Source organism: Pyrus communis, chromosome 8, assembly GCF_963583255.1.
Source record: "Pyrus communis chromosome 8, drPyrComm1.1, whole genome shotgun sequence".
NCBI lineage: Eukaryota > Viridiplantae > Streptophyta > Magnoliopsida > Rosales > Rosaceae > Pyrus > Pyrus communis.
The window spans coordinates 21,325,335-21,343,752 of record NC_084810.1 but is presented as its reverse complement, the minus strand read 5'-3'; the positions used below and the strand labels follow the sequence as shown (position 1 = coordinate 21,343,752).

The window sequence follows — 18,418 nt, the reverse complement described above, 5'->3', positions numbered from 1 at the left end:
ATAAGATTAGCTCATAGCTTGATATTAAGTATCCCTTTAGTATTCGGACTTGCTCTACTTGCAAGTGTCATATGCTACTTTCTCAAAAGCCACTGATCGGTTTTCTTCAGCTAATTTGACTGGTGTTGGCAGTTTCGAGTTTGTAGACAAAGGGGTTCTTTATACTGACAATAGAGCTCGACTTGTACTTGTAGCTATGAAGGTTTTTAACATGTTACGTCACAAAGCATCAAAGAGTTTCATAGCCGAATATGAGGCTTTGAGAAATATTAGGCATCAAAATCTCGTCAAGGTCATATCTGCATGTTTTCTCGATGATAATTTCAAGGCTCTAGTTTATGAGTTGATGCACCAAAGGAGCTTAGAGGAGTGGTTGCATCCCCCTCCTGTAATTGAAGAGGTAAGAGATCAATACATCCAACAATTTAAAATCTTCTTCAATGGCTAGATATTGTTATTGGTGTTGCTATTATGCACTGGATTATTTTCATAACCATAACGAAACACCGATAGTTCATTGTGATCTAAAGCCAAGCAATGTTCTTCTAAACACCTAGTTGACTGGACATGTTTGTTGAAAGTAGACTAATCTCATATTGTTACTTATATGAACTCCTCCACCTAAGTGAAGGGAATTGGGTTCAAGTTGGTTGGTATGGTTGATAGGGTTTGCAAATGGTCATTTTTCGTAGAATTTTAAAACCAACTTTAAAGCCCATGGGCTATGACAAATCAAGGTTTTCTAGTATTGTTGCTATCAATATTCTCTCATGTGCATACTGGGATTCTGAATTCTAATCTAATGGTTTTAGCAGTCGTTCTACTAATCTTGACAATGAAAGAGTTTTTTTTTTTTTTTTTTTTTTTTTTTTTTCGAACAAATGATATTATCTACACTAAGAGAAAGATGATAGGCTTATCTTCATAATGGGCTAACAATAATATGGTTCAAATTCGTCTTTGACGAAAATCAAATCCAATACCTCTCACTTACAAGTGCAGAGAATACAATTAAAACGTAGTACTAAGTGACATGAAAAATTTTCTTTTAAACCTAGAAAAATGAATATTCTCAGGCATTCATTAATGGATTTGAATTTATATTTATTACAATTGATAGAGATTTTTTTTTTTCCGACAATCAATAGGATACAAACAAATTTGTTTTTAGTACAAAGATATGTCACGATAATGTGACTTATAGTTGTGTCACTCACCTTTTAACTTATTGCCCTATCTTTTACGCACTCCAATTAATATCGTCCACTAATTGTTAGTATTTAATGAATCTCATCAAAAATTGTTACCCAAAATATTAATTATCAAAGCAAATAAACTTGATTGAGTTATAAATTTGTCATGACCCAGTTGGTATGGTTAGGAGAAAAAACAATTTTGTTCATAATTTTCATGTCTTCCAAGTGAACATGGGGCTATAAGTGAAGTTCCAAAGGATACGGTGGTGTAATTTGGTCCATGAATTGTCTCCTCCAATTTGCATGCATGATAAAGGTGACTGACTACCAAATAATTCTCGTTACCAAGCAAATTAATTACCATTAATTAAGAGCGTAAAAACTCTTTAATTATTACCTCTCTATTTTGCTTTTGCAATTAGGAAATTTTCCCCTGTTGCGTACAATATCATAGGAATATTCTTGTTCTCCACACTCAAGTGATGGTGATGTTCATTACTTCATTTATCACCATTATATGAGTTTAATATTTTAGATAAATACAAATCTCAAAATTTAAACTCACCCAACGGTAATAAATAAGGTGATTAAATACAAATCTCAAATCTCAAAATTTAACACCACTTGTTCACCCAAAAAAAAAAAAAAATGCATTACCACCACTTGAGGACGGTGAATAAAAATCATCCCAATAATATAAGAGGTGGTTAATTTGGTGTGGTGGTTGGTCTTTAGCAAGCTTTTTATAGAAAAGAAGAATCTGGGTACTTTGGCCGTTTTGCAGAAGAAAAAAGAAAGAGGCATTTGATGTTCGGACAGACAGAGTGATGGTGCTAGCTGCACCTGCTTCTTGGTGTATCTTAGAAGGAAAAAAAAAAAGAGAAGGCTAATTTGCACCCCTTGGATATTATGATGCCAATTTGCTTGGTTGAGAAACTTGTGGCTTTTCTAATGGAGATTGCGTAAAGGTGCAAACAATTTGTTAGTGGTTGTGCAAAATTGGTTTCTCTAGGAAGTGATGCCATCGCATTGCTGCAGGATGTGAAGGTACATAGATAATAACAACTAAAAAATTATTAAAATAGATTGAGCATAATTTATACATATAAAACTTTGGAGCAACGTAACATTGAGTAACACAAACAAATGTATTGAGAAATAAAGAGCAAGTGAAATTGGAGACATACCTGGGGTTCAGAATTTGGATAATGTATTTTGATCGTCTTAGTTTGATTAATACCAGAAAAGCTAAGTTTGTTGTAATTGAATACAACAAAGATGGAAATTGGTGTCTCATCGAATAAAATGTATTTAGTGATAGCGTTATATAAGAGTGAGAAAAGTTATGCAAATCATATTATCGTGAAATAGCAGCGAATTTGCTAACAATATAATTTTAAGACGGATCAGATTTATCAAGATTGGTAATCTCAATTTTCATTATCGGAGAAAAAATCATCATTTCCGTCTTCTCTTCGGATGAATTAGTTGTTACCAATTTACACACTTTCTTCTTCTAATATATTCTGAATGCATGGCCAAGTATCTGTTTGTTCATTGATACGTTGAAGACAAATATTCGAAAGTATAAATAGGCATGCTTTCACTAAAGATATACTCTCCGTATTTTCTAAATCTGTGAAAAAATATATTAGATTAAAATATGTGGAGCGGGTATATCTCTAGTGGAAACGTCTAGTATTATACTCTTGGATGTTCGATCTAACCTTTCAGTGTGCAAGCAAATAATCTGTCATGTATTTAGATCATGTGAAAAGAAGATAGTTTGGATATATAGTAGTAAAAATTGTAATTAAATGTAAAACATGAGTAAAATAAAGTTAATAAAGCGTTAATTAATTTTACATACCTTTCAATGTTTGTACCTTCATTTCTTTAAAACGTATTTGTTGAAGGTGCAACTTTGGTGCTGAATTAGCTATTTTTGTTTCATTTCCTAAAATTGCAAAACAAAGAAGTAATGAAGATTATAAAAAAAAAATTCAGGAAAACTAATTTTGAAATAAGTTGTGAGATTGCATAAAAATATAAGTATAGGATGGATTAAGTTGGGAATAGACATAAAATTGAGCAAAACATTTAAATAGGCTTCAGCAAACACAAAAGAGAAAGCATATTAGTATGAGTGAGCCTAATCTTCTTGGTATGGGTACTATAAAGCCCAAACAAATGAAAAACTAAGATTAATAGCGGCTTGGATAAAAAGAATTGAGAATTAATAGGAATTGAACCCTATTTTTTCTTGCACTTTAGCACTATTTATTGTGCATGTAATGAAAAATTATTTTGTTGCCAACTTCGAATTTGAGCAATGATTGGTTTAATAAATTTCAGCCGATTGTTTCCCTACAGCATGCAAATCTTTCTTATGGAAAAAAATACAATTTAATCAAATCATAAATGTACAATGATTTATATTAGTGTTGTCAAGAGTATTATTTATATACCTGCATAGCTAAGAGAATTGGTTTGGCGTTCATCTACGACAATAAAGATGTTGTATGCTAGCTTAGCACCGCAGCAATTTTCTCTGCAATAAGAAGACAATAGCATTGAGAATAGCATTAAGGAGGCTTGGATAATGGTTATATGACTGAATAATTATGTTTCCAACTGTCACTTTTTGCTTGTGCTATGGACACTGAGTGCAAACTGCAAAGATCAACATCACCCACAATTTTCTTCTGAATGAAAGAATCTAACCAAGCTTGCGAGCTCCATATTTAAAAGCACTGCATATTCGATAGAAGTTACCTGTGGAAAACCCATCAATCATACCATGATAAAACTCCACAACAGCATGAGAGCGAGAGAGAGAATGCATACTTCTGCTGACACTTCGCCCAAGGTTGTTGTCCTGCTTTAGTGGCTATTAAATTAAGATGCTTCAGGGAAAAAGCTCGCAAGTTTGTCTCATTCCCCTTTGCTGGAACAGAGAACATTTCCACACAATTTCTAATAAATTCTTCACTCAGCAGTAGATCATCTCTCTCGTTTTCAGGTGCCTCAGCTGCAGTTTAAGTGAGAGAGAGAGAGAGAGAGGGAGAGAGAGAGGCAAGAAAACACAAAAAAGCCATCCAACATCAAAAGCACACAATAATATCTCTTACCCACTATATCAGGCAAGGATGATTTGCATACTGGTCCGTTTAAACTTATACAATAGTTCTCCCAGTCAAATTTGCTTAAGTAATCCAAAAATCTATAAAGGACCTATAGAAATGAAAAGTAATTAAGTTCTTAAACTTATATATGTATCTGAAAAGTAATTAAGTTCTTAAACTTTATATGAGCAATGATTGGTGTAATAAATTTCAGCCAATTGTTTCCCTACGGCATGCAAATCTTTCTTATAAACGAAATCAAATGAATGTTTCCTGCAACCAAAAAACGAAATCAAACGAAAGAACCAGATGTAAAACACGAAGAAATAGAAAAAAACGCTGAGAAAAAAAGGTGAAGAGCCGAACTTTACAACAATCAATTAAAAAAATTTCTTCCTAACCAAACAGAAAATAAAGCAACGCATAAACAAACACACCTGAAACAGAGCGATTCGTTTGTGGAAAACAGCGAGAAAAACATGCCAAACACCCTTCCACACGATCCGATCGGAATCAAAACCGAAAGACAAACGGAGAAATAGAGAGAAACGGAAAGACAGAGAGAAGAAAAGAAAGAGGAAGGTGAAAAATGAAAGATGCTGGAAGCATCTTCCCACACAAAACGCACGCACGGGAACAAAAATGAGAGAGCGGCAAAGTGGCCAATTCATCATACAAACCCACTAAAGCCTAAAACACATGAAGAGAATAAGGGGCAAAACCGGATGGGCACTGTTAATGAACAGTACCCATCCACTGAGTTTTAGTAGATGTAAATATTTAAGAAAAGGAAAAATTTTTGAAATGTCGAATAAATTTGTACATATTTTTCATTTTGTCATATAAACTAAAATTTTAAACAATTTGCTATACTAACTTTTCGAAATCATTAATTTGTCATCTCATCTTAACTTCGTTAAGTTTTTCAGCCAAGGTAAGTCATGTGCGAGGCACATGACTTGTTTATAGGGTTATTTCTGTCATTTTAACACCCCACTTCCTTCTATTAAGTTGCATTCGATCAAAATAATTATAAGGTTTCTAAAGCCACAAAAAGGGACTAATATACGATACGTGATCTGAGAGTTTTCATTCAAAAAGGAGAACAATGACGCTTGTGTGTGTTTCGAATTGAAGACGGCTCAAGAATATAGTCACTGGGAGCCCTCCAATCTATGGTAAAGTTGGATGAAATTATTTATTATGGCTGTCTATGACAATGAGAAATTTGATTCTTCTAGTTGTAGCTAGTCCCATTTTCTATGTTTGTTTGCTTTCTTATTTGATGGAATGGCGTTTCACTATCAGATTGAATGGTTTTTAACTTGGTTCTTTGTTTAGTTTGAACTAGAAAAATTGCCCACGCGCTGCTGTCGGTTTTGAAACCGTAATACAGGACATACTATGAATATTTTCGACATAAAGACACAAATTATTTAGATTTAGTTCACTTCGCATCAACATATTGTGCATAATGAAGAGAGCGTATATTTGAAAGTTTGAATTAATGAAACATGCAACGACGAACTATACTGTTTTTATCCCCCAGTCCTATAAAACAGAAGCATAAATGGAAAGGATGGTTCCCAAACTTTGTTTAAATTTAAGTTTTATGTCTTTTCACTTCCGCTATACAATCTAATTTCAGCTCTCCTACTCTGTCCTACATCACATAACAAAAAGAAGATTACCTAAGAATTCATGCATTCATCTTCTAAACATGCAACAGAAAAGCATTCATGCACAAAAAAAGGGTACATTGGAAATAAATAGATCAACTTAAGTGCTAACAGCCAATCAACAAATTGAACATAATTTGAAGTTTTAGTAGAATGAGTTAAGAAAAAGGAAGCTTGGTTCCGCATGAAAGAAAAGATCCGCTTGAAATGGTAGTCTTTCAATATGTTTTCTGGTATTTATGCGAATTCTGAAATGATATAAATGTAAAAGTTACCTCGAGCTTTTTCAACGTTGGTTTTTGTAATCACTCTTACTGCAGCATTTGCAGCCAATATCACGAGAATAACCTGTGCCCCATCAATTTCAAACAATAAATCTTTATTAAGTGTCTAAGACCGAGTTGTATCCCACATGCTTAATCAACAACAAACATAGAAAACAGTTATCATATATCATAAAATTCCTCTTCTTAACTTGTAAAGTTTCAAGTGCTCAACAAATTTCGAACAATGTATGTTTCAATACTTAAAAAAAAAGACATGCATCAAAGATTTTTAGGTGGAGAAAATATGCATTGGCTGAAATAGAGATAATTAGGATTTCAAATGTTAAAAATTTTCTTTTTGGCTCACTAATTAGATGCAAAAGTGAGATTGTATGAACAATTTTACACCTGGAAACATGAACTACACAGAATCACAACTGATCTAACAATGAGAAAGTATATAAGACAAAACACTAACAGAAGGCTAAAACACTCTTTTAATTAACCTAACAATAGGCTAATAGGATTAACTAAACCATTAGAGACTGCAACAATGAGAAAGTTTAAAGATCAAAGTTCTTGTTGAATATCCTCGAAAAACATTTTCAGTAAATCTGTTCAGGAAAATATAGAAACTTATGATGCTATGCAATTCCATCATCCGGGATAGCACATATTTACCTGGAATCCAACCTTAAGCCAACATTTTTCTATCTATAGCATCCATCATACCTAACACATTTCTCAGTAGGGGCACACATGAATAATCATAATTGAGATTTCATAAGTTTATTTTTTTGTTAACTATAATGAAATTTATAAAACAATTTTAGCAAAACTGAGTCTAGATAATGGACTTTTGCTCCAGTTTAAAAAATATTGACTTGTGTTCTAAGCAACATAATGCATTCACATTTCAATTGTCAAAAGGCATCACAATAATCCCCGACTGAAGATATTAAAAATCAGAACTTCTTCTCCAAGTTTTCATTCAGTTTATTTCACTTGTCCATCAGAATTTTATTCAAAGAATGATCAAATAAAGACAATAGCATGCCAAGATTAAAAAAAACCCTCATTTCAAACTTTGCTAATGCATGGCTCTGTTTGGTTTTCTTCTCCAGGGACCAGACTGAGAGAGGAGTCAAGTTCTCTAGTGCACCATCAATCTCCTGTTCAAGAAACCATCACAACCTCACTCGCCACTCCCTCAAGGCACCACCTTGCCACCACCTTGCCACCACCCTCATGTCTCACTCCCTCTCTACCAATCTTCATATTTCCCTCACCTCTCTCTCTCGATACTGTGCTCGCTGCACAGAAATAGCAAGGCAACCACCGTCGCCATTTTTCACGGAGAACTATGCCACCACAAAACCACCACCATTAATCTCGCCACCTACGCAACTTTTACCATCCCCGAACCTACCCTCTGCAAACTGCCCTCATCCCTTCTAATTTCAATTCTTGCATTTCTTGTATGGTATCCATTTCTTGCACACTCACATATTTATATGCCAACTGAGAATAACAATATAAATCCCACATCCACCCCTTTTTCCGCACTTGAAAAATTCACCAAAAAACCACTTTAACCACCATAGTTTAAGAATCCAGACCCCAAATTTCAATCTAATTAATTAAATTACAGAGGATTCTATCTACCTCATGAAAACAAATATGTTCAGTTACAGAAATTCCCTAATCACTGCACCTTAAACTACTTCTTAACTATGTCAGCCATACCAATCTAATAAAAAATCCATGTTCAATCGATTCTTATTAATTCCAACTCCAAGTATTTCAGCATCTAGATTATAGAAAAATCACAACAAAACAAAACTCAGAACACCCAGATTCCAATCTTGGTGCTAAAGCACACTTTGTTAACCTCACCTTCATCAAGTTCATGATTTCTGCCGTGAGATCTTTCTCTTTATCCAGACTTGGCTTCAGCTGCAAGATCAAAATAACGAAGCATTCAGTTCCATTTCTATGATCATAAAATTAAAAATTGAAATATGTTATAATTTACTCGGAATCTTCGTATGTATTATGAAAGCATATAAACAGATACATTTGAAAACTTATAACGCTCCCTAATAAAGTTGAAAAGTAGCTAATTAAGATCAAGTTCCAGTGCATCCAGTGAGCCTTCCAGGGAAAGATGGCCCCATGGACATAGACCTTGAAAACTGAGGCTTGTTTTGCCTTGTAATTGTATGATCAGTAGCATCCTTATAGATTGCAATTGTATGATCAGTAGTATCCTTACGGATTCCCATATTAATCCTCAAAATTTTGTTCTCATCCATTAGCTTATGCACTTGGGACAAAAGCCGCTCAGTTGTTTCACTATTCTCCTTGTTTCTCCTTATCAACTCAGCCCGGTGCTGCATATTTTCGTCAATGAGTTCAGAGGTCTTTTCATGCAACATTTTATCTTTTTAACCACATTACCATCACATTCTACACCATGATCAATATTCTCTTCTTCCATTTATTCTTCGAAAGTACACAAACCAACCTTTTTTAGGACATACCAGCATTTGTTTATTTTGATGGCTCCGATTTTGGTTTCCGTTTTCTTTTTTGTGGTGCTCTGATCAAGATGCACTCCAAAACACTAATTTGAGTGCCTACACAGATGAACATCGCATAAAAATCATAAATAAAAAATCCAAAACAGCAGGAGAGATAAAAAAAATGATAATAATTCTGAAAAAATTTAAATCAAAAGCTAAGACTAACTCACAGGAAGCTCCCTGAGTTAATTTTTGGGCAAAAAAATTTCTATCAATGCATTCTCATACAAAAAAAAATTCTTTAAATACTGATTTAATGCAATCCAGGAGCTAAATGCTTAGATCAGAAAAAATTCTTTAACCCAGATACTCCTATCGTGCAGTGCATCAAAGTTTTTCTTGAACCATGACGTATATCACTATAAATTCAGACTATGAATAATGAGACAGCCGGAATGTTTTACCCTAATCTTCTTAGGATTTTAACTAAACAACTTGCTCCTGTAATAGCTATATTAAAGCATAAATATTCACGAACACTCATCACCAATAGCAAAAAGGCACAAAGTACTTTTACAGAAATCTGAAGATCCCTTTTATGCCCCAAACCCAGGTCTGTCCTCTCTTTGCCTTCCTCCTTCAGGGCATAATTAAAGGTACCCACCAACAATACAACAAAAAAAAAATTGCAGTGAGATTTTAAAATACCAACTTTATTTGATATTCCAATGAAATATAACAAAAAGTAAAATAAAAACAAAATGTACAAAAATCATTATTTTCGTAAATAAATAGACAGTGGAATAACAGAAGAAGCCAAACCCAGAAAAATTAAAAACACAGAACCACAGTAGAAGAAGCACACCATTTCAGATCTTTTTATCCTCTTCGAAGATCGATCGATTCCAGAGAGAGAGAGGAGGAGGGAGACGACGAAGGGGAGAGGAGGTAGACGGAGGCGAGAGGAGGAAAACGAAGGAGGCGGTTTACCAGAAGCATGTCTTGTCTTGTGTTGCTAGTCAATAAGTCAGTGGAATCCTCAAAAAATCCCTCACTCAATCGGGTCTGTGACAACCTCCCTCAATTTTCTCCCTCTCAATCTCTCAATCACCGACAGCTACCCATTAATTTAGGCTTCTAGTGGCAATTTCGACCCATCCCTCAATCCCGACACCAACCCTTGATTTGAGGATAAAAAAATCAACCCTAACCCCCTTTTATGGCAACCTCCCTCCTCCCTCTTCCTTCCCCTCCCTGCCGTCACCCGCCTATCTCCCTCTCTTTTGTCTCTGCAGCCCATGCTTTTTGTAAATAATACAAAATCTGGGGCCCATTTCAAAACAAACATGAATAGACTGGCAAAACCGTAAATCTGTTAAGAGACAAAATTACCCTCCAAACTTTTAACATTTACCCTCCAACCCAGTCTCAGATTTGATGGCAGTGGTGTAAATAAAGCAAAATCGAGTAACAAAGATTCGACTGTAGCTAAGCTACAGTCCTCAACTTTGGAATAAATAACTAGCAAAAATGTTCGCACTCTGCTGCGGGTCTTGAAACCGTTGAAGATGATACCTATTGTTTACAAGCTTTTTTCTCTTTGAAATTTGGACACTGGACACTTGAATTTCAAATGGGTTTTGTACAGTGTTTCTTTGTTTGATTATACTTTGGGTTATTGATTTTTCCAACCTCTAGAGTCTTGATGATATTGATGATTCGTTACTTGGAAGCTCTCATTCCACATATCTCCGCTATATTTATAATAAAATCAACAACAAAAACAGAAAAGAAAAGAAAACACTCCACCAAACAAAAAATGAGACTTTTACAACCTAAAAGGACGGATTTCTAAGTGAATCAAACACTAATTTTCAAAGCTTCAACTAGTACAAATTAGAAACACTTCAATTCACTTGTTTTCATTATTCAATTTATGTCCTAAGAATAATTACTAATAGTTCAAATATTAAGCGTTCCGCAGTCAAAAGCTTTAAACACTTCAAAAGTTATGGAAACTCTGATTTCACTAACAAACACAACAAACCCAGAACACCAAATTCAGTATACATGCTGCTCTCATACTTTATGAACATCCAAACAAAACCCATAATGCCAAATTTAAAACCCTAAGGGTGCGTTTGTTGCACCGGACTAGCTTCAGAGATTAAACTAGACTGGCTTAGACTAGACTAAACTAGACTAACTTAGCGAAACGTTTGGTGTAGTGTCAGACTAAAATAACAAATTTTAAAACTCTTGATTTTTTTATTATTTTTAATTCATTTTTAAATTATAAAATTATCTTCAGCATTAGAATTTTTTTTTTTTTTTTAATATTCTGCAGCTTCCCCTACTCTTTTTTGGAAGGAGCTTCCCCTTTCTGTCTCACAACCACTTCCCCCTTTCCTCTTTCTCACAACTTTGCAGACGACACATCTCTCCCTCTTCACTTTCTCTCACATCTTCACTTCCTCTTTCTCCCTTTTAGTGCAGAGGTATCGGTGCTCATCCCACTCATCCTTGACAAAAACTCCCCTTCTCACAGCTAAGCAAAACGAACAAATAAAAAAATCAAGAGATCCCATGGCGCAATTTGGATTTTGGTGGTACTAGAACAACTAATGTGCAGCTGGTGGAACGATAGATGCACAACGATTCTGTAAATTTGTTATTGTTTTTCGTTTCGAATTCTTGGTTGGATTTTTGAAAATAGGTTTCAAATTCTGGGCTGTTTCGAATTTTGGGTCAAATTCTGGGTTTCAGACTGCACTATCTGGTTTTGAAAATGGTTGAGCAAGTGAGGAAGAAGAAGACGGAACGGGCGAAGCGGTGAAAGACGAAGCGAAGCTCATTAGTCTTAGCAGTTCGCTCAAAACTGGGGGGTCTCGCTAAGACCCTTTAGCGAACCCGTTAGTCCATGCGAGTCCCATTTTGTCCCATTAAAGTTAGTCCCTGCTGAAACCAAACACAGGCTTACACAAAAACTTAATCTAGTCTTGTCTAGTGAAAGCTAGAGAGGGCAAACAAACACACCCTAAAATCATAAATACGGCCCCAACAAAGCCCTTAATACACATACCCTTTTCTTTTTCAATTTTTAAATCTAGAGTAAGATAAATTGCTTAGTTACTGGTGGTGCGGCGCAATTAAGGCCTGGTTTGGTACTGAGGTGATTTTGAAAAAAACTGGGAGCTGTTTTTGTGTTTGGTAAACATTCAGCTTCAGTTTTTTTTCACAGTTTTGGATGAAAAAAAGCCAAAAACAAGAAGCTGCAAAACCCATCTTTGAAAAACCGACTTTTTTTCACATCTGTTTTACATAAAAGTTTACCAAACACTATAATACTACTTTTTTTTTTTTTTTCAAAATCACTTTTACAAAAAAGTTTATCAAACGCTCTGCTGCTTTATTTCACAGCTGCTTATTCTCACAGCATAGCAGAAACAGTTTTTTTTTCAAAGTACAGCAATACCAAACCAGCCCTGCATGCCCTGCATTGCAATATATCCTCCACCACAAAATCTCAAAAGGGCTTTTCAACGTTCGAAGCATCTGAAGAAGATGAAGAAGACTCGTTGCTTTTCTTTTGTTTCTTCTTCTTTGATTTTTGATTGTTGGTTGAAGCTACACCGGCTTTCGTTTTCAGCTCAGGTCCTCCATGGGTTCATCAACATTTTCTGATTCATCATACTGCAACCACCCAAGACCCCACAAAAAATGGAGAATTAGAAAACACATCCTCACAACTAAACTTCTATACAAAAACTCTTCAAGAGCTCAATTGAGAAAAAAAAAAAAAAAAGCCTCATATCTTTCTACTTGTCATGCTCTAATTAATTCATACTCTCCCATTTCCAATTAAATTGGGTTTTATCTAATAAGGTTTCGAGTTGAAGTGTTTGCTCTAAAGTGTAAAGGCTTATGCTACCAAAAAAAAAAAAAAATCAAAGTAAAACCCTTTTAGCAAAATCCAATCAACAAATGTTCACCTTTTTAAAATGAGAATTTGTTTCATTTTCTTAAATCCAAAAAAAGCAAAAATTTAAATTAAATTTAAAAAGTGAATCTGGTGGTCATCGTTGTCTTCGTTGCCATTGTTGAGGAGGGATTGATTTTAGCTTTTACGTTGAGCTACTGGCTTTCTTCCTCCTCCTGATTCAGATTCTATTATGCGTCAGTCTTCTTCTTCTTGTTCCTTCAAAACTTTCTTAATTCTCAATTTGTTCTAGTAAAATCAGCTTCAGCCTTCGGTGATTCACCTTCCAACAAATAAAACCCAAATTATTGCAAACCTTGCATACCCAAAACAATATCCCCAGAAGATAAGTTTCTTTTTCCACATAAATGTTTGAAATCTAATGTTGGAACAATACGAATCCAATTAGACAATGTTAATCGGAACAATTAACTTTTCTCAAGAAGTACTCAAATTACTTCTAGAAAAAGGTACCTTCTCGAAAATGAGATAAGATTTAGTGGTCGGCAATCCAATCGTTCGAGAAGAAAGTAATGAACTTTTGCAAAATGTGATTAAGATTTTGAAAGGAGTTGGAGTCAGAATGGATTTCCCCTGTTCCAACTTAAGATGTATACTTCAATGAAAAAAATAAGAGGCATTTGCAATGTAATGGCCTTTGAACTGAAGTTAAAAATTAGAATTTAGAGAAGGAAAGGGACCCATTACTCTAAAGCAGAAAAAGTAAGTAAAAAAGATTGTGGTTCTTTGCTTTACTATACTCTTGCAATGGATTTTTATTTTTATTTTTCAAATTAAAGCCAGTTTAATATTCATTTATTTGGACAGTGAACTGAAAATTCTTAAGCAAAATAGTTGAATAATCCTTTGCTTAGACTTTTGATTATGGTGGATTCGTTAATTATAATTATGTTGCAGCTGCAATTAGTTTAGTTAGTTTTTATGAACATGTGACAAACCGAAACTGAAAAAGAGATGAGTATAATCTGTACTTACCACAATTGGAATGATTGCAATCCAAAAATAAAGATTAGACCCTGTCATAGTTCACAGAAAATAGTCACATAGAAGAGTATCCGAGTAATGAAATACGCAAGCTACTAATATTATTGAAGGTGACTACAGATAAATCCTCTCAAGTTCTATGCATACATTTCACATTAAACAGCATGAAAACAACAAATCCCCAGAGTGTGCCACTGCAAGATATTTAAGAAAATGCATTTAATTATTCATTCTATGTGGAATTCAACTAATTTACCATTCGATCATAATAGGGGAAAACAATTCAACCGTAAAATTAAAAACAATTAAACCTAGCAAATTTTATGTAATTCAAAAAACACATAAAACAGTTGGCAACAAAGATTTAGAGTTAATTTATACCATGGAGTGCCAACTGATGGACATAAACAGGATGCAAAGCGAAATTAGAAGACAACAAAATATTCAAAAAAAAAAAAAAAAGAAGGAGCAAAAGTGGATCATATAAGAATCTTCTTTCTTCAATCATATTGTATTGCATTATTTCAAAAACTAAGTATCAACCCCCCCCCCCCCCCCCCCCCCCAAAAAAAAAAAAACCCCAGATCAAATATTTCACAAAAATTGCGTTATTTCCCCAGATCAAATATTTCACAAAAATTGCGTTATTTCCATGTATTTGTTTTTTTCATTTTGGATGGTTGCCAAATGTTTCCAGTCAGCTTCTGGAGTCAAGGTACTTTAATGGTCTTGGTCCTTGGCGTACTGAAAGTGCCACAATAGGTCCCAGTAGTGGAAGTAACGTAGTGAAGTCGTCTAAAAAAACAAGCCAAAGTTGTTATCATTTACTTGGACTTATTCCTTTTCATATTTGAATTTCAAGAACCAGAAACTGTGGTGTAAGTTCCTCCTATGATCCTATCCTCCTATAAATTTCCTTGTCAAGCAACAAATGGAACTCACCAAATTCACAATTCAACACCCATCTCTCTATTTCTTTCTGCTTCTCTCTCTCTACTTATATAGTTAACCAGATCAGGAATGGGGGTTTTGGTTTTGAAATTGATCTTTATATACTTGCTTTTCAGTGCAGTGTTCGTTTGCTGTTGGAGCTCCTTGCAATCGGGACTCGGAGGGAATGCGACGGATAGGCTAGCGTTGCTTGCCATCAAAGCTCAAATAAAGCGAGATCTCCATAATTACAACGTGATGAGCTCCTGGAACGAATCCACGCACTTTTGCATGTGGCATGGCGTGACGTGCAGTCGACGGCATCGCCAAAGGGTCACTATCCTGGACCTGCAATCTCAAAATCTGGTAGGGAAACTATCCCCAAATATAGGAAATCTAAGTTTTCTAAGGGAGCTGTGGCTGCAAAACAACAGCTTCAGTCATGAAATTCCTTCACAAATTGGGAATTTGCGTAGATTGCAGGTATTACAATTAGACGCTAACTCGTTTAGTGGCAATATTCCACACAATATATCATATTGCTTCAACCTTATTCATGTGAATTTCTCTCACAACAAGTTGGTGGGTAACATTCCTTTAGAAATAGGATTGCTCTCGAAGCTGCAAAATTTTTCATTAGAAGATAATAATGTAACGGGACGGATCCCTCCTTCCTTGGGGAACCTTTCGTCTCTCCAGGAATTGAGTCTTCGTGGTAATAACTTGATGGGAAACATCCCCAGTTCTCTTGGCCAATTGAAAAAATTAACCGCCTTGCAATTGGGGGAAAATCAGTTGTCTGGTAGCATCCCTTCCTCCATCTATAACCTCTCTTCTCTTGTTACATTTTACATGCCAATAAACCAAATTCAAGGGAGTATTCCATCAGATATTGGCAAAAGTCTTCCCAATCTCAAAGTCTTCAACGTCCACGAAAACCAACTTACTGGGTGCATACCTCCCTCAATATCCAATATCACAAGTGTTTGGGATTTTGAAGTTGGGATTAACAACCTAATCGGACAGGTACCGAATCTCCAAAAGCTTCACAACCTCCGGTGGTTCAACGTTCAATATAATAATATTGGAAGCGGTAAAGATGGTGACTTAAGTTTTCTCTCGAACTTGACCAATGCCACCCAGTTACTATGGTTGGTTATTAGCAACAACAATTTTGGAGGGACATTGCCCATGTCAATATCCAATCTCTCTGCCAAACTTGACTGGTTTTGGGTTGGCAGTAACCAAATACATGGAAGCATCCCATCTGGGATAGGGAATCTGGTGAGCTTGAAAATTTTGTATTTGGAGAATAATAGCTTCACAGGTAACATCCCCTCTGACATGGGTAAGCTTTCAAACCTTGGAATATTATATATTTCCGATAACAAATTATCAGGAAATATCCCGTTTTCCTTAAGAAATTTAACCAAGTTATTCCTTCTTGGGTTGGATGGAAATTATCTTGAGGGCAGCATTCCTTCAGGTCTGGGGGAATGCCATGGGTTGCAATCGTTGTATCTTTCTTATAACCTTCTTAATGGCACAATACCCAAACAAGTTTTTAGACTCCCCTCCTTATCGATTTATTTGGACTTGTCTAATAACCTCTTCACAGGTTCCCTTCCCTCGGAGGTTGGGAATTTTTTCAGTCTAAGTGAACTGGACATTTCTGATAACATGTTATCTGGAGAACTCCCCAGTAGCCTTGGTGGTTGTGAGAGTTTAGAAGTCCTGCATTTGCAAGGAAACTTCTTCAACGGGTCCATTCCTTTGTCTATGAGTTCAGTGAGAGGGATTCAAGATCTAGACCTTTCTCGCAATAATTTATCAGGTGAAATTCCAAAATTTTTAGAAGGCTTTAGAATCCTGAACAATCTGAACTTATCATTCAATCAATTTTGGGGAGTGGTACCAACTGGAGGTGTTTTCAAAAATGCGAGTGCTATCTCAGTTGTTGGCAACACTAATCTGTGCAGCCCTGTTGCTAATTTAAAGCTTCCCAAGTGCAAGTCTAAAGAGACCAAGAAACGAAGATTGTCTCGTAGCTTGAAACAAATACTCCCTTTAGTATTTGGACTTACTCTTCTAGGAATAGCCATGGTGTTCTCCTATTTCTTTCTTTGTTTGTCAAGGAAGAAAAGGAAAGAAATTTCATTGAGCACTTTGGGGAACACTATTTTGCAAGTGTCATATGCTACTCTACTCAACGCTACTGACGGGTTCTCTGAGGCTAATTTAATTGGTGCTGGTAGTTTTGGGTCTGTGTACAAGGGAGTTCTTGATGATGCTGATAAAGCTCAACTTGTTGCCGTGAAGGTGTTTAACTTGTTACGCCTTGGAGCTTCGAGGAGTTTCATAGCCGAATGTGAAGCTTTGAGAAATATGAGGCATCGAAATCTCGTCAAGATTATAACTGTGTGTTCAAGTGTTGATTTTCATGGTAATGATTTCAAGGCTCTAGTTTATGAGTTCATGGACAACGGGAGCTTAGAGGAGTGGCTGCATCCACCTACTGGATCTGAAGAGTTAAGAGATCATGTACCCAAGAATTTAAGTCTTCTTCAGAGGCTAGAAATTGCCATTGGTTTTTCTTGTGCACTGGATTATCTTCATAATCATTGTGAAACGCCAATAGTTCATTGTGATCTCAAGCCAAGCAACGTTCTCTTGGACAACGAATTGACTGGCCATGTTTCTGACTTTGGATTAGCAAGGTTTCTCTCACAAGTAACGAGTAATGTTTCAACAATTCAAAGTCAGACAAGTTCCGTTGGAATAAGAGGAACAGTTGGTTATGCAGCTCCAGGTATATATGTATATATGTTAGATATATACTTCATTACATTTCCTTTTTTATTTTGGAGTATTTAATTTACAAAATTCAAACTGAACTATTTATACACAAATGTGATGTTCGAATTGTAGAGTACGGCATGGGGGGTGAGGTGTCAACGAATGGTGATGTCTACAGCTTTGGCATTCTCTTGTTGGAGATGTTTACAGGGAAGAGACCCACTGACAACATGTTTGGTGATAGCTTGAACCTTCATAATTTTGTCAAGATGGCTCTCCCCGAGCGAGTTACTGAGATTGCAGACGCACCACTTCTTCAAGGAGACACGAACGAGAATCCCAATCAATGCAGTGCGAGAATTCATAAAGTTGAGGTGTGCTTGAGTTCAATATTTAGAATTGGAATTGCTTGTTCTGCTGAATCCGCAACAGATCGACTAAAGAATATCAATGATGCTGCATCTGAACTTCATTCCATTAGGAATACTTTTCTTGGATAGAAACTCTTTTTTATGTGCTTTTGTGATAGAGATAATTTCGTGTACTGTCTATGAAGTCTAGCTTTTATGTTACCACAGTAGATGTGGAAGTTTGCAATGTAAATAATCACCAATGAGGTTCATTGTGTGAAGATTGTATTACTACTTCTTGTACTTGGTATTTTTGTGTAATATTCTCATCGATTAAAATCTAGTTCGTGCCACGAAATTGTTGAATATTCACATTGATAGATTCCAAATTTTTAAAAGATTCATAACCTCAAGACCTTCAACATTCAACAAAATCATCTTGGAAGATGTAAAGATGGTGAGTTGAGTTTCCTATTAGACATGGCCTATGCATTTAATGGGGAGACGTAAACTTGTCTTTGGACCTGGTGCTGGGCTTCAGGCGAGTCCTCCCTTAGTTGGCATCTT

General features: G+C 35.5%; 2 protein-coding genes and 1 long non-coding RNA gene across 5 annotated transcripts; 1 reads left to right on the top strand and 2 right to left on the bottom strand.

Moving 5' to 3' along the window:
- Nucleotides 1-1,898: 1,898 nt before the first annotated feature.
- On the bottom strand, nucleotides 1,899-7,459 carry LOC137741809 (uncharacterized). Its single transcript, XM_068481527.1, has 7 exons — nucleotides 4,759-7,459; nucleotides 4,328-4,430; nucleotides 4,044-4,227; nucleotides 3,665-3,747; nucleotides 3,067-3,153; nucleotides 2,915-2,946; nucleotides 1,899-2,412 (listed from the first exon to the last, which is right to left on the bottom strand). Exons 1-6 carry the CDS (start codon nucleotides 4,993-4,995, stop codon nucleotides 2,927-2,929), a joined length of 714 nt encoding a protein of 237 aa, XP_068337628.1. The 5' UTR covers nucleotides 4,996-7,459; the 3' UTR covers nucleotides 1,899-2,412; nucleotides 2,915-2,926.
- A 93-nt stretch (nucleotides 7,460-7,552) lies between these two features.
- LOC137741807 (uncharacterized) lies at nucleotides 7,553-10,046 on the bottom strand. Of its 2 annotated transcripts, XR_011069337.1 has the most exons (4): nucleotides 9,657-10,046; nucleotides 9,256-9,428; nucleotides 8,794-8,905; nucleotides 7,553-8,222 (listed from the first exon to the last, which is right to left on the bottom strand). It is a non-coding gene; the product is annotated as an uncharacterized lncRNA (long non-coding RNA). The 2 variants fall into 2 exon arrangements; XR_011069336.1 differs by lacking the exon at nucleotides 9,256-9,428.
- A 4,396-nt stretch (nucleotides 10,047-14,442) lies between these two features.
- LOC137742475 (probable LRR receptor-like serine/threonine-protein kinase At3g47570) lies at nucleotides 14,443-18,200 on the top strand. Of its 2 annotated transcripts, XM_068482356.1 has the most exons (3): nucleotides 14,443-14,653; nucleotides 14,843-17,514; nucleotides 17,634-18,200. In XM_068482356.1, the coding sequence occupies exons 2-3, from the start codon at nucleotides 14,964-14,966 to the stop codon at nucleotides 17,999-18,001; spliced, it is 2,919 nt and encodes a 972-aa protein (XP_068338457.1). In that variant the 5' UTR covers nucleotides 14,443-14,653; nucleotides 14,843-14,963; the 3' UTR covers nucleotides 18,002-18,200. The 2 variants fall into 2 exon arrangements, with proteins under 2 accessions (XP_068338457.1, XP_068338456.1); XM_068482355.1 differs by lacking the exon at nucleotides 14,443-14,653 and having other exon boundaries at nucleotides 14,697-17,514.
- Nucleotides 18,201-18,418: the final 218 nt, after the last annotated feature.